This window comes from Oryx dammah, unplaced genomic scaffold, assembly GCF_014754425.2.
Source record: "Oryx dammah isolate SB20612 unplaced genomic scaffold, SCBI_Odam_1.1 HiC_scaffold_17, whole genome shotgun sequence".
NCBI classification, from domain to species: Eukaryota; Metazoa; Chordata; class Mammalia; order Artiodactyla; family Bovidae; genus Oryx; species Oryx dammah.
In genome coordinates, this window is record NW_024070201.1 from 74,065,857 (window position 1) to 74,088,555 (window position 22,699).

General features: G+C 44.5%; 1 protein-coding gene across 8 annotated transcripts in view; it reads right to left on the minus strand.

Annotated features, from left to right (window-relative positions):
- Window positions 1–22,699, minus strand: part of AMBRA1 (autophagy and beclin 1 regulator 1) — a 164,204-nt gene that overhangs the window by 91,009 nt on the left and 50,496 nt on the right. For 4 of the 8 annotated variants that reach the window (XR_005724250.1, XM_040259123.1, XM_040259117.1 and 1 more), the window contains 2 exons: window positions 12,841–12,927; window positions 8,258–8,437 (listed from right to left, as the gene is read on the minus strand). The exons of 2 other annotated variants lie outside the window; for them this stretch is intronic. Coding sequence is in view for 5 of the 6 variants with exons in the window: in XM_040259123.1 (XP_040115057.1) it covers window positions 8,258–8,437; window positions 12,841–12,927 (267 nt within the window). In the remaining variant the exon portion in view is untranslated. The remainder of the gene's footprint in view (window positions 1–8,257; window positions 8,438–12,840; window positions 12,928–22,699) is intronic. 2 more of the 8 variants (XM_040259124.1, XM_040259121.1) reach the window with 1 other exon arrangement.

The following is a 22,699-nucleotide window of genomic DNA, read 5'->3' on the forward strand; positions in this document are numbered from 1 at the left end:
AGTACAGACTATGGGGTCACAACACAGCTGGACGTGACTTGGCCACTAAACAAGAACAAGGAGAAGGTAACACAGACCATGCCCTTTTCAAGAAGGGGTCGGGGAGAGACTTAAAAACACAAACCAGTGAAGACCCGAGTGTGCAGACATGCTGGCACTGCTCCTGTATCGCTGGAGGACTCTCACCAGAATCCTTTTCAGGGAAACACCTGAGAAATCCTCATCAATTTCCTCAGCCAGAAGCTGCCTTTAAGTCAGCGGGACAGAAGCTGGCTGCGTTATTAATGGCTTTCCCAGCTGTTGAACTCTGTGCATCTCTGATTAACTCTCAGAGGGGTATTTGGGAAGGAGAGAGAGAGAAAAAAAATCAGACTTTCTTATAAAACATTTTATAAGGAAAAAAACACCCTTCAAACAATTAAGCATCTAAAACGAGTGCCAAATACAAGAAAAAGCAATCTCTGGAACAAGGGAGAAACACAGCAGCTACCCTTGCTAAATGCCTGGGATTAATTGCCTCAGAGAGAGGCTGTAATTTAAAGGAATGGAAAACACACCTACAGGCCGCCGTCTGTGTCCTGACCAGACAGTCGGGCTGCCATCTCCGCTCATGACAAACAGCTCTGACTCGGGCCTTTGTCAAGGCAGCTCTGGCAGCACAGAGCTCAAAAGGCCATTGTCTTCTTGACAATACACAGTTGACTCTGCTGAAAATTAGACTATTAAAATAAAAATATCTGTTTCCCTGTGTTCTTCGGTTTTATACTTAATCTCCAGACAATAGAAGGCGTACTCCATCATTCCTGCCCCTGGATGCACAGAGATCTTGGCCAAGTCCTTTCCTTACTTGGGTGCCGTTAGTGAAGCTCTAGTCTCTACTTTGAAGGGCTGTGTATGTGTGCCAGGGAGAGATTTCTGGGAGGGAGGCACAGGCCCAGCAGGGATTATTCGCAGGGGATACCTAATAGCAGAGGTCTCTTGGAAATGCAGAGCCTTAATTCTTCTCCAAGGAATAGTAATATAACAGATAATTACCACTTACAAATTCTTCTCCTCTCTTATTCTACCTTTAATTTCATCTGCATACATTATGCAAATCCATATACCTATTGTGCATTTTATATTAAAAAATAAATACATATCTCTAAGTGATAGTTACCCTCCTTTCCCTCTCTTCCCTCGTGGCTGTTTAATTCTTTAAACCCAGACATATTTCATTTTTCTTTCTCTTCCCCTAGCATTCCTTATAATAAATATTCATATGTATTATACTTGCCCAGAAAGAATACTAATTCCCAAGCTGCCAAGCAATATTATATATTTCTAAGCAATAGGAAAGAGCTGGAATCCTCAGGAAAGGGCTGGAATTCAGGCAGGCATGTATTTTATAAATATGCTGAGGCTCCATAGGTACCAGATATCCTATTCCTAATCCTCAGGAGGAGAAGGCAACGGCACCCCACTCCAGTACTCTTGCCTGGAAAATCCCATGGGTGGAGGAGCCTGGTGGGCTGCAGTCCATGGGGTTGCTAAGAGTCGGACACAACTGAGCGACTTCACTTTCACTCTTCACTTTCATGCATTGGAGAGGGACATGGCAACCCACTCCAGTGTTCTTGCCTGGAGAATCCCAGGGACAGGGGAGCCTGGTGGGCTGCCGTCTATGAGGTCGCACAGAGTCGGACACGACTGAAGCGACTTAGCAGCAGCAGCGATCCTCAGGAGGGGAATCTGAACCCTGGTGGTTCAGATGGTAAAGAATCTTTCCTGAAAGGCAGGAGACCTGGGCTCAATCCCTGGGTCAAGAAAATCCTCTGGAGAAGGGAGTAGCTACCCACTCGAGTATTCTTGCCTGGAGAATCCCATGGACAGAGGAGCGTGGCGGGTTACAGTCCACGGGGTCGCAAAGAGTCAAACACGACTGAGTGACTAACACCTTGGTGAGGAAGTCTCCCCACTTTGCTGAGACTTCTCATTATTCTACGTCTGCTGAGTACAAGGGAAATTCTTCTAAGACAGTTAGTTAGCTCCAACAAAGATCCAAGAGCTTTAGGGCTGAAATAAACTTCAGAGATTATCTAATCTGATTTTACAAGATCAGACATTGAGGCCTGGGGTAGGGGAGGGACTTGCCAAAGATCAAACAACAAATCACAGGAGTCCCCAGACGACAGGTGTTAGGCTCTGGGGACCAGCGGGCTTGCGCAAGAGGTCCTGGTTACACTAACCGCTGCTCTGGGAGTCACTTGCCACTTTTATAAACTTAGTTCAAAATCGGTTCCAGTGAGAGTAAAAAAGGACTTGGGCAACGTTCTGTGTAGAGAAGTAGGAAGTGAGACAGCTCAGCACTCACATGGCTCGTCTCCCCAGGAACATTCACAAATAGGCCCCACTCTTCGAAAACACCAAGGCCTCTCACACCCAATACTTAACATGCAGTCCTCATATGTTCTCGTGTGGATGTCGCCCACTGCTTTCTAACTGGTTTTCCTGCATCCATATACTTGCCACTTGCCTAACCAGTGCTGTCAGAATTCACTGCCTAAAATACATATTGAATAATGGCTGCCCTCGGATAAAAATGAGGTCAAAACTTCTCAGCCAGGCATTCCAGGCCCTCCACAGCCCAGGTCTTTCTGATCTTCTCGCTCAAACTCTCCATTGCTCTGAAAAGTGCAAGTCGCTCAGTCCTGTCTGATTCTTTTCGACCCCGTGGACTGTACAGTCCATGGAATTCTCCAGGCCAGAAAATGGAGTGGGTAGCCTTTCTCTTCTCCAGCGGATCTTCCCGACCCAAGAATCAAACCAGGGTCTCCTGCAATGCAGGTGGATTCTTTACCACCTGAGTTATCAGGGAGCAACCTATTGCTTCCATTGCTCTAGCCACGGATCTCTGCAGAGTCTCTAAATAAAGCCTGTTAATCTTCTGTGTTTAGGTTTTTGCTTAAGCTACTCCTTTGTCTAGAATCTCCTTCCCTACTCCCATCCTCCACGTCAATCCGTCAGAGTCCTCGGCCGTCTTCACACCCAGCTGAAATCCACGAAGCCTTCTCACATCTCCCCTAGCACCCTCTCCCATATGCGTTGGTGGTATCGTGGTGAGCATAGCTGCCTTCCCAAGTACTCGCTCTCTTCACACAATGCTGTCCTGTACTTCAGGGGTACCTTATTACAGTCGGTTATAAGATACTATGTAAAGATCTGATCATGTTACTATACGGCTTAAAACTCTTTAGTGATTCCCTCTCACCTACAGGGTAAAGGTCACCTCCTCTGCAAGGCATCTGAGACGTCCCAAGATCTGGTGCCACCCTAACTCCCAGGCTCATCTCCTGCTGTATCTTGGACTTAACAACCTGCCCATACCTGTCAACAAGGGAACTCCTGACAGACGCCAGAATGTTTCATGTTTCTATGACGATGCATTTACTTGCCTTTCTTTTAAGTATATCTGGAGGAAAAGTCCTATTTTAAGACATATACTTTCTCTTTTATAAACCCACCCTGTAAAAACAAGCAACCATCACAAAAATCAATTATGTGAAATTATTTAACACTCTGGTAAAAAAAAAGGAACTGAACAGTTTCTTATTTCATCTCAGTTTAAGGACTACTTCCACGTAACACCACCACTGGATAAGTGTCCTAGGGTGCCTGACTCGACTGCTTTGGCAGGTTCCAGGCAGTAAAGAGAACAGTCACTTAACAGCGTCTTCCCTCACAGTTTCTCTTGCACTTCTGATATCAAAGAGTTTACAGTCTGTAAGTCAAAGAGAGAGACAAAGGCAGCTTCATTTCAAAATGAATAGACAACTTTTTCCGCTGAAGGTTCACCCTTTCCTTTCTTGGCTACAAGTAACACATTTGTTATTAGCAGTCACCGACTCCCACGGGAGTCCTGGAAATCTGGCACACAGAAGAGAGAACGGGGTGAAGCTGCTGCAGAGGACATGTGGCTTCACTCGACTGCAATGCCTAGCCCTGAAACTGGACACGAGCACGTGGGCCCCACAGAGCTGTCAGGACTTCACCTGCAGACGCAGGATGAGAGCAGCATGACTGGTTGTCTAACATATTTTCTTGGTGTGACTTAATTAAATTTTAGTCACAGCAAAAGGGCAGATGAAGAATACTAAATTCCAGACTATAAAGGCAAGTAACTTCTCCTACGCCACACCCAATCAGATGGCAGAGCTGAGTGACAGCCTTCAGAACCCTCCTCAGCTATATTATATATAAGAAGACCTTTCGATGACTTCCTTGCTAGAACTTCCCCGCATCTGGCAAGGGGAACACGAAAGCCCGCGGGTTGAGGCTCCTCTGCACGAATGGATGTGGCAGGGCGACAAACACATCACGCCAAACCGAGGAACCGGCACTCATCCTGAGCTCTCAGAAACGACTGTCAATCATTTCACAAGGACACGGTCTGGCGTATTTGCTCACAGCATGGATTTCTAGGTAAAAGGAGACCAAATACAACCAGATATATTGGAAGAGTTAATAAAATACATGCAACAGACTTAAAGAGACTTCATCTTAAGGCTGAATGACTAGGATTTGTCACTGAGATGTTTTCCCAAAGTAGCCCAGTGTCACAACTGTGAATGAGGGACTATTTCTCTCTGTGCTGGCAGCAATTTTTAAGAAGTTGAATATAATTTCCCAGTGTTGGGAGATATTTGTGACTGATCTAATCTGAAGCTTCTCCAGTTCTGACTGTCATTAGTACAGGGTATCTTTGCCTTGGAAGGCAAAGTAGTTACAAAAAGAGGCAAGAAGATGATCGGGAGATGATTCTGGGATTGTAATTATGTTTAGAATAACAGATAAAATGAGGAAGGCGGGGTAAGGATAGTTAAAACTACAGTCATCAAGTCACAGACACCACCTCTCTTACAGGACTTAGGAACTACAGGAACACAGCACTCAACCTGGGCTTCACAGAAGCCTCTCTCCGTCTTTTTCCAAAGGGATGGTGACAATAAAAATGCGAGTTTTCCTTCGGCTTCTTTGCCATCTACATTCTAGTGGGCGGTCTGAGCTCAGAAGCAGGCAGACAGCAGGGTCAGGGGCAGCCACATCTTGCCCCTGCTTGTGAGCATCTTTATGCAAAGACAGACGCTGAGGGCTTCAGGACAGACCTCCTGACAGCAGGTTTCTGGATGTTCTGTTTGAGCATTTTGACAAACATGGGGCCCCTGCAGTCTCAATCCTTGCCACAGAGAGAAGAATGGTAGAAGATGCCTGCCAGGGAAGATGGTCATCAATCCAGATGACAAAGAATGGAAAATTTAACCTGATGTTGACCAACCTTCAAAGCTATCCCCACGAGCAATAAATTTAGACAGTCTTGTTCCCCCAGCAAGCTCACAGAGCTAGGACTCAAATATGGTTGTACATCATTTTTAAAGGGTTTTACATCTGCAGGACAATAAAGTCAGACACTAAATATGTTTGCTCCTGATCTCTAATCTTAGATATGCCTGATTTCGGCCAAGCTTCAGTATCCTTACTTTAAAAAAACCACACTGAAAGGAACAACTATCTCAGAGGATTATTATAATGAGTAAACTAGATTTTTAAATATACAATGTTGTGTCTGTTATTAATTAGTGTATGTACATGAAAAATATGGTAGCTGATTCCTTTCATAAAAGAGAACCAAAACAGAAGGGATGTGGGGAATGGCTCCCTCTGTTTTCTGAGGCCACTATACACCTGGATGGGACACTCTGGAGAAAGGCAAAATGATCTCCGACTCCACAAATGGAAGGAGAGAGAAGAGTTCGTGCTGGAGGGGCAGAGGTAGGCACGCACTGTGCTAGGAAGGCGAGGAAGCCCAGCAGGGCAGTGCCTCTGAACGGTATTCTAAGTGTTAGGAGGATCCCAGGCCACACCTAACTTACCTGCGTCTCGGTACTTGAAAGAACTATAAATTACAAGTGTACAGCCTATAACTACCCTTCTGGTTGAGGAAAAGGATTGGGGAAACAAATTAAAAGGAGCTGATACAGTCCCTAACTTTCTCACTCTGTCCCCTCTCAGAGTCCCTGGAAACTAACAGAGGGGCAACACAAGTAGCCCTCGGCCTACAGCAGGGTAGGAGGGCGGGGAAGGAGAAGACGCACGAGCAGATGGTAAATGGGCCTCGAGCAGCCAGCAGTGTCCTGCACAAGGCCTGGACAGCTAACACTGAGGTGGCTGACCCACAGCTGCTCTTGAAAAACAAGATTATGGTCTGCTCCAGCCCCCAAAGAAAGGCAAACACCAGGGGAGGGGCTTTTGGGGGGGCCGGAGAGAAACCAGTCCACCGTCACTAACCAGGGAGCTGTGCGAGACCCCAAGGGAAAAAACAATGGCTAAGTCAGTGCATGAAAGGTGAAGAAGGCGACGTAAATTCAGGCCGTGCTGAAGCCAGGGGGTGGCGAGGACACAGGTGGGCCGTGGGGAGCACAAAGAGGAGGCAGTCTGACACAGGGAAATGGGGGGAGAAAGGGGAGAGGGAGGAGGCGGCAACAGAAGGAAGAGAAGGCAAGGTGGGAGCAGAACGTCTTAAACTAACCCAGAACTCCACTGTGAAGGACAAGTCACGAGGCAAGATACAGCTCAAAGGCACGAGCCCCACGCTTCACCACAGCGAAGAGATAACAGCCTTCCACACGCGCGTGGAGAGAGGGCTCTGCAGTCTGCACTGACTCCCAGGGCTCCACGGGATTACCGAGGCTTCTCAGCAGCCCTGAGTCCTGGCAGCCTTGGCCTTGTACCCTGAGACTACGGTGCTGAATAGCCCCCTGGGCTGGAAAAACACTCATTTTGGCAAGGGAACAGATCTCCCTACCGGTGTCTGCCTGGCTAAAGGCGGACTGGAGACTGTCCCTTCACTGCCAGGCCCACGTCCCCCACCCCTCCCCCGAAGCAGGGACTTGAGCCAGGAGGACACATGCCGAGAGTCCCAAAGCAGCTGGGCCCTTCTCGCCCCGCTGCCTTTCCTCCGTTTGCCGCAGCACAGCTGTTTCAGAGCACCCTTGCATTTCCTTCACATTTCCATCTTCTGCAGACAAATGAACCTCCCACTGAGTGTTCCTTCTGCCTCTAAGTACACAGTTGCTTGCGTGTTTAAGGATTGAATCACGAGGGCAAATTGGTACAATGGGTGTCCCCATCTTCTTGGTCCTTGGAGGCAAAGATATTTCTCAAACACCTTAAAGCTCCACTGCAAGATGGCTCCTGGGGAACTATCCATTCAGCTCACAGAAGAAGGCGGAAGGGAGGCAGGACTCTTAAGATCTCAGACTTGACCAGGCCATGTCAGGATTAACGGGAAGAAAAAGGAAGATGACTGACAGGCTGTCCTATTCTAGTACTGGCAGCAAAAGAGACGGGGGGTAGAAAATGTTCAACCATCCTTCTCTCTTTCTTATTTTGCATGTTTTGAGAAAATCAAAATGTAGGAATCAAAGCAAGAGCCAAATGTCCAATTTGATACGAGCCAGAAAAACTCAGTTTCAGGATAGAAAGGAACACAAGAGGTGGCTAGGAAGGTCAGGCATGGCAGCTGAGAGATTGTAAAACCCGGCAGCCACACTGCGGAGCTTGACCCCACAGCCCAGGGCTGATGCTGCTCCTTCAGTTCAACCCTGTAACCCAGCTGACCACTCGAAGAGGCTCGAAGATGGAGGAAACACCTCTCAACCCCCATATCAGTCTGACAGGCCATCTCCAAAGGATCCTTGCTGGGGGTTCAGGGAGACTGAGGACACTGAAAGGCAAGGGACCAGGACCTCAGAGAAGTGGTGTGATCGAGGGTGTAAGAGAATTCTGTCTCCGGGGGAAATTCAAGACTTTTATTTTTAATCTCTATATCCACTTTTTCTTAAGAGAAAAAAACACCAACCCTCCTGCCTCCTGGATGGTGTGAAGTCAGTCCACATGAAGCATTTCCACAGTCACTGTTCATGCAAAAGGGAAGTAAAAATGTCGCCCGAAGTGCAGCGGCCATCTTCTCCCAGGCTGGCCTGGGCCCCGAGGGCTGTCTCTTCCCCCAGGCACCAGGCAATCAGCAGTGCATTGGCCAGAGGTGGGGAGTGCCCTGGGCATTTTAACCCTCTGGCCCTCACCCCATGCTGCTGCTCATAAGTAAGAACTTAAGGGTGTGAAGCCAGAATGTCAACCACCGTTGCTCAGACCGTGGCCAGCTTGGAAGTATTCACGACTTGGGAGGAGCAGGGAGAAAACAAGCTGAACAGATACTCACTCAAAGTCCTCAAACTCCAAGTCGGTTCCCTCCACGGATGGACCCTGGTTGTCTGAGGAAGAGGAGGAAGTGGAGGAGCGGAGGCGGTTCTGCTGGTAGCGCATGGAGCGCTGGCGGATACTGTCTCTCCGTGACAGGTACTGGATCATCCTCTGGGCATAGTATGCAGCAGGAGATAACCTGAGAGAGACAGAGAGGAACAGACCCAAACTAGCACTAATGTGGGGAACACTGCGGAAGACAGTGAGTCCAGCTCTCCCATCACATCTCCCTGCTGAGGCGAACTCCGGAGACATGGAAAAATAAAGGGCATTTAACTCACCAGGAGGTTTGTACTGCACAACGTGTTTATCAGACTGCCTTATCTTGGAACAGAAATACTGGTGGTTAAAGAGGCTGTTTAATCAGCTGTCATCTGATCAACAGCTGCCCCCTCCCACGAGTTTAACAGTGGAGTTTTCTTTTTTAGTTTCTCAAGGGACCTCTTTTAAACTTCTCAGGGTGCCCTTTATAAAGACTCGCAGCTTTCCCCTAATCGTCCATACTCAAAATGTAAGACACGAAAGGGACCGCAGCTTCTTTCACTTTGCAGATGAGAGGATAGGCTGAGAGATGGTGAACCCAGGACGGCTGAAGAAGGTATCTTCAGGCATCCCCTTCACCAGGACTCCTTTTTTCTCCAACAAACATCTATAGTTCCAGAACTGTCCTAGTTCCTTAGGATTATCTCTTTGAACTTTCTTATCTCTCCTTTACAGATTATCCAGATACTTTAACACAGAGAAGATATTCAGGATAGAGACAGAGTACCATATACTCAGGAGAAACAGAAAATCTGAAAGATTCGTCTATTTCTTAAGACAGAGCATCAGAGGCTACATGGGCACTGAGCAACACAGAAGACAGCACTCTTCTCCCTACAGTGGCTGCTCTCATAAGCAACTAATCTAGGCAGACCTGCATTCTGACCATGGGTCAGCACCTTATGATGGCTGCTCTCATAAGCAACTAATCTAGACAGACCTGCATTCTGACCACAGGTTAGCACCTTACGGTGGCTGCTCTCATAAGCAAGTAATCTAGACGGACCTGCATTCTGACCATGGGTCAGCACCTTCATACTCCATGAAAACATCCATGTCCTATACAATTTGCATAGTCCCTGCTTTCTCAAGTTTTTCCTCCATCTTTCACAACACATATAATTTGAGGCTGTCAATTGAGAAAGTAAGAGTAGACCAATAACAGAAAATGCTTTATATATATATTAAGTGGATACTAAGCAATTTCAAGACTTAAAACCTGCCCAAGGCACATACGCTTCCATTCAGCAATTCCATTAGTGATTTTATACTACAGAAACACACAAGGATATTGAAGATAAATATATAAATTGTTGGCGCTAGTGAAAAACAGAAACACCTCAAATGTCCATCAAAAGATTAAATAAATTATACCTATACCAAAAAAAACACTATGTAACAGTTGAAAAGAAAAAGTTATCCCTATATATGCACAACAAAAGCGCTCTAAAATAAAAATTTAAGTGGGGGAAAGCTGAAGAATGGTATGTGTGATGTATGTGTATGTGTGTATATATATACATAAATATATATATCTATTTCTGTAATTAGAACAAAAAATAAAACACAGCAATCCTGATGAGGATTCCCAGGGACTTTAACTTCTACAATGTTTGAATATAAAAGGAAAAAAAGCATCTTTTTCAACAATGGAACTCTGGAAAAACTGATTGAGAATGGAAAAAGAAATACTTATATCCAAATGGTAGGAAAAGTATTTACAAACATCTTGCTGCCTGATCTTTCATTACTCCTGGACAAAGTAAGACCCTGGGCAAATCCTCAGTAAATCTACTCACTCAAACCAAAGAAGATCCTGTAGTTAAGATGAAATAAGGCTGCCTCGGAAATGACTGCCATCCCAGGTGGCAGCACCCTTCTGACCAGCCATCCAACAGACTTTCCAAGGAGGCCAGGACACAGTCTTTGGAGAAGGCTGTGTTACGGAACAATATGCCGCCTTTGGTGCCTCTGATTCCAAATTATCTTTATATACTAGGCGGCCATGGAAGGTACAAAGGCCTTGGCCAAGATCATCAGAGTGTAAGAATTAACGTCTCAACTTGTGGGACATTCATTGTCTCTTTGGGCACCTGGTACCATGCGTTTGGTGAGGATGAATCAAGAACCCTACATTTTCAACAGACAGAAGTCAATACTGTCTCTACCAAATACACAGAAATCTGCCAGCAGAAATCAACTGCTGTTGGTTAAATTCTCAAGTTAATCAGACTAGAAAGGAATGAAAAACTGAAGTTAAAAGAAAAAATAAAGTTTTAAGAGGAGAATGAAGATTCTTTTTTTAGAAATGATACTGATAAGTGACCACAAAAACACTTGTTCCTCAGTTGACAGCTGACCCTAATGGAAAACTCACATTAAGGTGAGAGACGTAGATATAACGCTGCTGCTGCTAAGTTGCTTCAGTCGTGTCCGACTCTGCGACCCCATAGACGGCAGCCCACCAGGCTCCCCGTCCCCAGGATTCTCCAGGCAAGAACACTGGAGTGGGTTGCCATTTCCTTCTCCAATGCATGAAAGTGAAAACTGAAAGTGAAGTCGCTCAGTCGTGTCTGACTCTTTGCGACCCCATGGACTGCAGCCCACCAGGCTCCTCCGTCCATGGGATTTTCCAGGCAAGAGTACTGGAGTGGGGTGCCATCGCCTTCTCTGAATGCTGATGCTAACAATAATTAAATAAAGACTGCCCTTTTATGTAGGGGTAAAAATTCAGCACTAGGTAACCTCAATTGTTTAATTTCACCATTGAACAGGAATTCCCTAAGCTATAAAACTATGCCATCAGTGGTAAAGAAAAATGTATTCTTGGCACAATTCTTAAGTAGAAGTATATCCTAGTCTTGTCTTTTTACGTATCTGAGGGAAGCTAAGGATCTGAATGCTGAGATGTCTCATAAAGGTTTTGATCTATACATATCATGCAGGGTGAAGTCTAAGAGGAAAAAGAAATTAAAAAGCCAATAATGAGGTAACAATCATCCTTCTACTTGAGAGCTTGATAATTATCAAACTCTAAAAGTGTTCCAAGTGAATATTTTAAATAACTCAAGTTTTCTTTAAGGAAGAATACTACCTCCCTCGAAAAAAAACCTACTTTATGTTTAAAGGGAAAATGTAAAAATACAAACACCACAAAGCCTGGTGTTTCTGCGATAAAAATCTGAGTAGGAATAAAAAACAAGTTTATTACATGAAAGGAGAACAAGTAATGGTCTTTATGAATCACTGTTAAACTTTGTCAGGTTAAAAATTCTGGGGTTGAGAGTCCCACTACTGTCCTTAAAAAAAAAAAACAAAAAAAAACTGCTTTGCAGCGAGAAGTTCTCTCAGTGTTTCAAAGAAATTGGTTTATGCAGCACAATTCCTTCTCTTACTGAGGGCGTATTGTTTTCAAATGTGACTGCAGACTGACTTCCTTGTCTCAGTCCTCGTCAGAGTCGTCTACCCATTTTAAAATCATAAATCCCTGGTTCCCTGATCCCTGGATTGGCTACTTCTGGGGTACGGAAAAGGAAGTAACAGGATGATGGGGAATCTTTTCATTAGTGTCTTAGAAAGAATGCTCAGAATCATGATGTAACTGTGGTAACAACGAAATCAGTCAATATCCTTGAAATCAACTTGGTCTAAAGATTCCCATCTTGACTTGAAATTTTTGATCTACAGCAAAACTCACTTAGCCTTTTCTGACCCACATTGTTACCTTCAACCCCACCATTATAAACTACCCTCTTCTTTTGGCAAAACTTCACAGTGTGTGTTCTGGAGTTGCTTAAAGAATGTGCAGGTTATCCCCCTTTTGGATCACTCACAGAATTATTAGGTCCAGCTGTGACATCCCTAAAGGGCTGCTCACATAAATAAATATTATACATCAACTCAACACCCCATCCTTGGTCCTGAGTTACCAGTAAAAAGGTGGGCCTTAAACTCATGAGAATTTTTTTTTTAATCTCTTCAAGGTCTTTTCAAATGTCTGCTAGTTAGTGTAAGGCAAGCTCTTTACTAACGTGCAGCTTATAACTCAGTTACCCTTTGTCAGCCAACCCTTTCTTCACGTAGTCTCCAAAAAGTCAACATCTGAATGACCTTGATTTCTGCCTTCTGATGTTCTAAATTCTCTCTCAAATGAGGATTTTTTAGTTTGTTTTTAACTCATTAAGTGATTTCCCTATTAATAAAAACTGTCATTTCCCTTTTGGCTGTTCATCTGAATGGTAACGGCAGAAAAGAAATATCCTAGGACTCTGCCAGGGAGCCCCAAAGGATGAAGGCTCGGTCATAACCCTCTGCCACCAGAGGCGCTGTTCACTTACCTGGAACACTTCCCCTTCACCTGAACCACCTGTCTCAAAACTGTAACTGAAGAGTCCAAGAGCACCAGGACCAGAGAGGCACAGGACGGGGCTTCCAGCAGCTCGGCAACCCCAAGGGCAGCCCCTCCCCCCAACCTGGTGCCATTGCTCACTTTAGCCTTACCTCGCTGGGTCTGGGTAAATTGGGTGCTCTCTGGATCCTGCTCCATCATAACGGGATAATGAAATGAGGGAAGACTCCAGCAGCCTCCTAGCAGAGATTAAAAAAATGGCAATAATCCCTGTCAATTACCAACTCAGAGGTCATTCATAAGGAAAAATGGGGGAGAGAGAGAAATAACATCCCCCTTTGTGGCTAGCTGACACCTCTTGTCTGGGCTCGCATCCTTCCTACCAGCACTTAGAGGCGTAAGGATATGAAGCACTCCAGAGCGCCCACACTGGATATGACCACTGTATGATCCTGAATACTGCTCTTCTGTGAGAAATGAACAAATGCTTTAGAGACATGATCTTATTTTCATCTGAAGTACCTCCAGCAGACAAACAGGAGGTTGGGATCAACATGAGAGAGGAAAAAGAGGCAAACCTAGAGATTACCATGGAATGCCAACATTTTACTTTGGCGTTCAGTTCCCCCATGTTATCCTTATCCACATCCCATTATCTTCTAGGCATTCTGCTCTGCCCACACCCTTCGTGTGAGTACCCTCTAGGGCTTTCTTGGTGGTTTAGTCACTAAGTCATGTCCAACTCTGATCCCATGGACTCTAAGTCCTCCAGGCTCCTCTGTCAGTGGAATTCTCCAGGCAAGAATACTGGACAGAGTTGCCATTTCCTTCTTAACAACTGATAAAAAAAATCTTCAATCATATCATCTAGCCCAGCCATCAGCACAATGATCCTATGTGTTAATTTACTGAGCATTTTTTTAGTGCCAGGCAATACTAAGCACTTGACATGCACTTCATTTAATCTCGCCGCAGCCTGGGAAGGTAAGCATTGCTACACAAAAAGGAGATCAGCGGGCCAGGGAGTTCGGTGTGCTGCATGGCTGGGCTGCGTGAGAGCGCCGGAACCCTAGGGAAGGCCTGCAAATGGCTACACACGAGTCCACTGCGAGTGCAAACTAGAGTGTGCATCCAGTATCTCTGGCTCTTTCTATTTTTCAAAGGGATGCCAGAAATTTGGACTTTTGCACGAAGTCTCCTGTTCAGTTTTACTAAAACATTTTTCCTTTCTGTATGGGAAGGGCCAGCGAAAACCCATCTGATGAACATGGCTCGGGGTCCCCCAGTTTGCCGTGTCTGCCACACTGCCTCCCAACTCCAGTGTGCCTTGGCGCCAATCAAGCTCCTGCCACGGGACACGTTTCCAAGGAAGAGGCCTCAGGAAGAAATGTACACTGCTCCCCTCCAGCAGCACCTTGCCTGGCTCTCCCAGGAGCGGGTCTCTGGCTCCCTGCCAGACTCTTATTTTTTTTTTATTTTTAAAATTTTTATTTTTACTTTATTTTGCTTTACAATACTGCATTGGTTTTGCCATACATTGACATGAATCAGCCACGGGTGTACATGAGTTCCCAATCCTGAACCCCCCTCCCACAGACTCTTCTTTAAAGCAGATCTGTAGGGTAAGGATAGCAGCTACCCATCTTCTCCAATTGAGTTAATTCAGTTTACTGTTATTAAAACCAGCTGGCTTTAGGTAGAGTAGTGTGCAGTCACTTTATCCCAGCGACTGGCTCACCGGAGTATTTTCCCTAACAGTCTGGGGAAGAGAGAACAGCAGAGGCCTGTCAGCCTGGCTTCCTACCTTTCCCACCCAGGACAGCCAAGTGTTATATCATGTTCTTGATCTACACAAGGTTTATCATCCCCCCGCTTAAGACAAGTCAAACAATCCCACCCTTGAAGGGACGGAACACAGTGAAACCAACGAGGAAGAGAAGAAAGCAATACAACACTTCTCTGTGGTCGAACCCTGAGTCTTCGATGGTATCACTGTTGACAGCAGCAGACATTCTGTGTTTCATCGACTGTAAGACATGCTTTCCCCCCCGACATTTTAACATGTCTGGAATAGGGATACATCTTATAATTGTGTGATACAGTTTAATTGGCAGGATTTTTTTCTTTCATAGGTGCACAGAAGATAACAGCATGTCTTTGAATCTTGAAATATGGGATGTTTCTGAGAGGAGGGGATAGTGAGAGGTACACAGACTGGAAAAAGAAGAAAAGTGGAATTTTGAGAAGTGTATCAATTTAGGCCATCATATAAGGTGGTGCTAGTGGTAAAGAACACCCCTGCCGAGGCAGGAGACACAAGAGACTCAGGTTCGATCCCTGGGTCAGGAAGATCCCCTAGGGGACGGCACAGCAACCCACTCCAGTATCCTTGCCTGGAGAATCCCGTGGACAGAGGAGGTTTGTGAGCTACAGTCTATAGGGTCGCAACGAGTTGGACACGACTGAAGCGACTTGGTATACACGCATGTTCACTACTAATAAATTTGTGCTATAGCAATTAGGTGGGAGCTGAAGAACAGAAGATCTGGGAGCAGCTGACTGCCTTGGAACACCCAGAAGCTTGTTCTATCCCAATGGGTTCTGGACTGAGTCCTGAGTATCACTGAGCCCTGTTGTGTTACCCTCCATAAGCAGAGGCCCTTTGACAAGGGGCATCATCCAGAGTAAACCAGTGTATATCCTTCTTTAAAATGACCCTGCCAAATTAGGACGCCAATGTTACCCCCTACTCTGCCAAGGCACTGACAGCATTCAGAGAATCAGATGAGTTTTTAGGCATGCTGTAAAGGAGATTCTTGAGCCAGAAGAGCTTAGGTTAGGTCATTTCAATTTTATTAGTTCTATTTTATAATCCCACAAACTCTACTCCACACCCTAAATTCCGATCTTAATTAGGAAGACTTCTTAAAACAGAGTTACACCAAAATGTCAAGTTTTGTCTCTGGGGAGTCCCTGATGAGGTTCTTTTGGAAGATATACCCCCTATACCTACTTACTAGAATCTGATGGCACCATTTGCTCCCAGGCAATACAGTGGACTGGCAAGTCATACATACACGGCATTTTAACTCTAATACACAAAATCAGGAGAGCCAATTACTATGAAGAGCACCCCCAAACATGTACCACTGATGAAACATTAAGCTCTCTACAGTTACAACACAAACACTATCTGAAGGATTAAAAAAGACTGTTACAATTGGTGTTGAATAAAGAAACAACTAGAGTGACTAGACAAGTAAATACCACCAACACTCCTAGGAAACTCAAAGAAAGATCTTTCTCTCCCACAGTTAGCTTCTTGCCAAGAACCATCAATGGGGAAATGACGCAAAAGAATGGGACAGAATGGCAGCTGAGTGCCTTCTGCTCTGGCCGCTACAAGTCTCACTTGACTTAATGGTTAATCAAGCAATTTAGTAATATAAAACCAGGTAGGACTTAGCAGGGCTCAGGCAAGTTGGTGGAAGTTTGAAGGTACCACTTCATTCTGACCTGTTAACTCCAGTTAGAGATGTTTTAAAGAGTCACTGAAGCTATGACAGAGGAAAAAAAAACTTTTCTTTACAAGTTTGCCTAGTTCATTCTCTAAGCCAGTGGTGTTCAAGTGAGGTACACCACGGGCTGTGCTATTTTGACCTACTGGAGAACAGGAAGAAAATATTAGAACATTTGATTTAAATGTATAACCATAATGTGTATCTCACACACACACACATACACACAAGCACAAGTGCTCAAAAGCCTTTTAGTAACACAAGTGTTCTTTTTAAGTCTAAAGGCCACTGTTCTATCAAACTACACACTCCTTTAATAAAATTCAATATTTAACACAATAATCACAAAATATTAATCATAAAATAATAATCATAAAATATTAAAACTAAACAAATAAAAGCATAATCATATTCATATATAGATACAGCAAAAGAGAGAAAATAATACAGAAAATGTGGTGAAATGTTAACATACAGTGAATGTGAGTGAAGAGTGTAACGGGAATTCTTTGCACTATTTTTGCAACTTTTCCACAAGTCTGAAATTATTTCAAAATTTAAAACATCAAATATACAAAATCTAAAAGTAAACCACTGAAAACTAAAGAGAAAACTACTCATTTGCAAAAGAATCACTCACTTCTTAAAAAGACTTTCTTCAAAATAGCAAATTGCCTCTAAAAAGCAGGTTTGGCAAACTACAGGCACTCGGCCAGCTGCCTGCTTTTATAAATAAAGTTTTATCCAAACACAGCCATAATCATTCATTCAAATATTGTCTGTGACTGCTTTGGAGCTAGGAAGGCAGAGTTGAGTAGTCTAGATAGGGATAGGCCTATAATAAGCCTCTAATACATACTGCCTAGCCCTTTACAGGGAAAAGGCAATGGCAACCCACTCCAGTACTCTTGCCTGGAAAATCCCATGGACGGAGGAGCCTGGTAGGCTACAGTCCATGGGGTCGCTAAGGGTCGGACACGACTGAGCAACTTCACTTTCAGTTTTCACTTTCATGCATTGGAGAAGGAAATGGCAACCCACTCCAGTGTTCTTGCCTGGAGAATCCCAGGGACAGGGGAGCCTGTTGGGCTGCCATCTACGGGGTCGCACAGAGTTGGACACGACTGAAGAGACCTAGTAGCAGCAGCAGCCCCTTACAGAAAAAAAAAAAAAATCTGGCCATTCATGCTCTAAAGAAAAAGGTGGAGTCACTATGGAAAGGAACAGAAAAACTTAAAATCAAAGTATTACACACTAGAGTAAGTCATCAAAAATTAACATTACGCCCTACTAAAATCATGTCAACAGGAAGACAATTTAAGCTACAAAATTCCTAACATTTTATATGAATACAACTATTTCTTCCTGACTCAATTAATACCCTGAATCTGTACAAAGGTTCCACAGATCAGCTGTATCCTTTGATGACTAAGAAAACAATAAAAAACAGTAGTAGAAGAAAGCTCTGGAAAAGAACAAAGTTGTTGTCAGGGCAGATGAGACGGGTCATCCAAAAGGAAAGAAACTTTCTTTCAAATTCACTAGATAATAGGATTGAGAAGCAGGAAGTCTGGGTAACTGTCTAGACAGAACAAACAAGCCAGGGACAACTCTTCCTTAATAAACAACTATATCCTAAAGATATGCTTCTAAACTGGTTGTCAGATCACACAGAAACTCAACAGACTAAAGCCAACAAACATGTACAGACTTCTCCAATACCAGAAACAATCAACTGCTAAAACTCTTACACACTGATAAGGACCACTGCTGCTGCTCAGTCGCTTCAGTCGTGTCCGACTCTGTGCGACCCCACAGACGGCAGCCCACCAGGCTCCCCCGTCCCTGGGATCCTCCAGGCAAGAACACTGGAGTGGGAAGAACACTGGAGTGGGTTGCCAATTCCTTCTCCAACGCATGAAAGTGAAAAGTGAAAGTGAAGTCGCTCCATCATGTCCGACTCTTAGCGACCCCACGGACTACAGCCCACCAGGCTCCTCCGTCCATGGGCTTTTCCAGGCAAGCGTACTGGAATGGGATGCCATCACCTTCTGCACAACTGCTCCTAGGAGCTACTAATAGGATGCCACTGGTGCCCCACACCTAATGAGTAATTTCCCAGTCTGGCTCTGGTGTGCGCGTGACATCTGCTAGTCCAGTTCAGGGGAACCAAGCTCAAAGGAGTAACTCCCTTCTGCTCAGGGAATAAACTCCAAATTCCTCAGTGCGGCACTCAAAGCTGTGCAGTCCAATTTCTCATTCCTTCTGAACATACTATAAGCTCTGGTCCAGTGGTTTTCCAACTTTTTGTCTCAGAGTTCCTTTGATCTCCAATGTTGTATAGTTTCAGGTATACAGCAAAGTGAATCAGTTATACATATATCCACTTTCTCTGATTCTTAACCCATATAAGTCATCACAGTATTGAGTCAAGTTCCCTGTGATACACAGTAGGACCTTATTAGTTATCTATTTTATATACAGTTAACACTCTTAAAAATTATTGAGGACCCCAAAGAGCTTTTGCTTATATGGGTTTTATTTACCAATATGTACTATATTTGATATTAAAGCTGAGAAAAATGGAATACAGAAGCACAAAGAGTGAAAAAGACAAAGAATATCTCAGCGTTGTTATAGATAGTTTTGACTTCAGGGACCCCAGGCCACACTTTGAGAACTACTACTCTAGCTATACTAAACACACCCCTCACTATTTCACCCCTGTTTTTAGTTTGGCCATTCCTTCTTTCTGGAAAGTTCTTTCCATCTCTGCCTATAAAAATCCTTCAAAGCTCAAATATCTGACTCCTCCAGTCAGAAGCTCCCCCTCGCTTCCCTCATCCCTCATTGCGGTTGAACCCTCTATCTTAAAAGGCCTGCCCCCTGTCACTTGGTGCTGCAGTTCCTTACGTCTTCTTGTTTCTACCACTGGACTATAAGCTACATGAAAGCAAGTACTGGATCCAAGTCATCTTTTTATCCCCATTAAATCTCACATCCTAATGAACACACAAAAGGAAGCTAGTAAATATCTAAGGAGAGTAAATCAGCAAGACTAGAAGATTTGGAAAAATAAGCAAGAAGACATGTCTGATTTGCCTGTCACTGACCCCGTGCCTTTCAGACAAGGTTTCTGGATGTCCAAAGCCTCACACAGAAATTCCTGAAGGAACTAGTTTCTCAGAAACTGCTGACATCAATCTTCACCCCTCGGGTCACTTCAGCCGCTCAGGTTAAAGTGCTGACATGCTTGTCCTGATAAACACGGTGCAGCCTGGTCCCTGGAAGGCTTATTAAATCATAAAGTCAGAGGCTGGCTACTTGCCTGGGAAACTACCACTGATGCTCCCAGACAGCTTATTGCCAAAGGAGAGCTTGCAGGGGAGAGAGGGCAGTGTTTTCAGGGGCAGTGAAGGGGTGGGAGGCCAAAGAAACTTGGACACACTACTGCCTTCTTCATGTCTGCATCCTGCTCTGCAAGTCCCAGATCTCTGCCTCAACGCATGCCAGGGCTGGGAGATGACAAGCCCTTATTCTTAGTAAAAAATAATTGTGTGTTCTGAAACGACACCTCTATTATGATTTCCAAATTGACATCTCTGCTTTACAGCGGAGGCATCCAAGCCTCCCCATTTCACACAGTGGCAATTATCATTTAAGTTATCCAACGATAGGCACTCATCTGATCCCTGTAGGGCCCGTGAGTGTTAGGGGGTGCGCTTACGGCACATGATGCAGCTGCCAGCAGGGCCCGCCAGGCGATTCCTGCCCCTGCTGTGGGGCAGACCAAGGCAAGGTGGCACTGCTAGAAGGCTAACCTTGGGGAGAAGACAGACACACGGCAGAAAGAGCCCACGGCGCCTGTTGTGCGGCTCAGCCTTGTTTTACCACCATCAAGGATAAACAATTCACAGGGCTCAAAATAAAGGCTTTTTACCAGAAAAGCTTGAAAACATCTTTACAAAACATTAACATATTCCTCAATGTCTCTCTGCAGTGAGCAATAGATGGCAAAACATCAGAGCACAGCATAGTCACAGACACCAAGAGGAAAGAAGCTGGAAACAATTCCTACGGGATGTGCAACCATGTGTCTAGCTGCACAAAAGTCTTGCTGAAAAGTCAGCTAGATCCCTCTGCAAACATCTGACCCTCTGCTGACCATGAGGCCCTGAGGTATTTTTACTTTTAAATAAGTTTCAATCTATATTGGAACATACTTGGTGGGTTATTTTTAAAACATTTGTAAAAAGATTGGTTACTGCTACACTGAGCTCCTGTGTACCCTCAATAGATCACACTATAGGCACGAAGCTTCCATTTACAATAAAAACTCACTTTTGTCAGCAACTGAACTCAAAGGTCCAAGGTCATCTACATGGGCATGTTTATGCTGTCCCCAATTCTTTCTTTGTGAGACTTGGGAGGTGGGCCCACATCAGACATTTTTAAACTAGGAATTTAGATCAGAGGCTTTTCACCAAAGGATAAGTAGGATCATATCACTGACAAGTTCCGCAGCTGGTTCCAATACTCACGTGCACGTGTACTAACAAGCAGCAGCCACGACGTGCAAGGGTGGACGTTAATTAAGAGGCGGTGTGTCCTACTTGACTGGTTTCCCCCCGAATCAAGAAGACATTTACAGAATTCAATAATCCTGGAATTCTCAGCTAATTTTATTCAGAATAACAGATAATTCCAAAAAAAAGTCTATCTTTAGACCTACTAATACTACAAAGGCTGCAGGATAGAATCACTGACGGCTTCAGTAACGGCAAACCTTGTGCGTTTCTTCTCAGAAGATTTTTCACATTCACATTCCTGATCTGAAATTTTAAAAACCCTTGATGAGGGTCGTTTGTTCCACTGACCTGGGTATACTGCAAACACTATACTCTATAATATGAAGTAAAACCTTAGGGTCAACATCAGGATGGCAAAGGGAAGTTAGTAAATGAAGCCTAACAAGAGAGTGAGAAAAAAAGGGCTGCACAGTGGGCGGGGGCATTTATCAACCAGAGGCCGAGAGGCAGCCTTCCTGGCGCATGTCTGTTCAAGTAATGAGGTTTCTGGAGTCTACAGAAATAGAAAAGAGGGCAGAGATTCCAGCTGGGCCCCCAAACAATCCAGTGTTAGCCCTGGAGCTAACCCGAAGCTCAGAGTACAATCACTTTTCTTATATCCTGGGTTCACACTGAACTGCTTCTCTTAGTGACATTCGATTTTCACTGATTCGCCTCTGGGAGTACACTACTTGCCCTTCCACCCTGATCCTGACTTCAGCAACCTTCCTGATTCCCTCTGGACTGAGCATCTGACTCCACTGGAATAATCTCTCTACCATTTCTCTGTCTAGACAACACGAAATTGTCATAAATGACATCTCAAGTACAATTAGGAGAAAAACTGCAATTTCCATTCTCCACCCCCGTTTTCCCAAAGAACTGCACATGCACATCAATCAGCTCTACCATGAAGATTAACTCCACGGAGCCTGGAAGCCATTTAATTCCCAACGTGCTAACTAGTATGCATCCCCCTCCCCTCCACTCTAAGCAGAAGATGTAAATTGCCTTCTTTCCACTAGCACTAATGGTTATAATCTCAGAGATGTAAATGCCTGCAGAATCGATACCTGTGTAAAAGTCCTTACAAACACTGGATCCACCTGCATTATTTTATTTAGCAGAATCAGACAAAAGCAAATAGACAAGGCGAAAAAGGAGAACGGCAGGACTCGAGAGTATCAGAACCAGGCAGCATGATTATAACAATTATAAAAATAAGGCAGTTTGAAGCCACCGCAAGCTCTTTGTGAAATACAGTATCAAAAAACAGCCAATGTCAAAGGACAGAAAATCATGAAATACCTTATCAATGATTTTCAGTGGGAGGGGGTGTCCCCCAGGGGACCTGTATCTAGAGACATTTTCGGAAGCTGAAACTGGATGGGGGGAGTACACTGGTACCTAGTGGGCAAAGGCCAGGGTGCTGCACACTAAGATGCAGGGACATTCCTCCCCAACTCCCCGACAAAGAATTAGGCGGCCTGAAATGTTGATAGAGCTGCTTTTGAGAAATCCTGTGATATATCTTAATACTCTGAGATTAATGAAGGGAAGCTCTGAATAACTAATATATGAGGCAAGTCAACGCTTCAGCTTTAGAAACAAATTGCAGTTTAACTCGTGATCTTGGGTCACTTATGAGCTGTGTGACCTCTGGCAAGTTCATTATCCTCAGCGTCCAAATTTAATGGGAAATGCCTATTTCACAAGGTTGTTATGATTAAGTAAGAACATTAGTAGCCAGTACACAGCCTAATAAATAGTGGGGTTTTTTTTCTTTCCCTGGATGACAATTTCCAAAAGTATCTGCAGGGAACACATGGCCAGGCAAGTCACTATTCCTAAAAAGTTGGTTTCCTAGAAAGACATGTGTTGAGGAAGGACCAGTTCTATAAAGGCATACACATGGGTATCTCAGC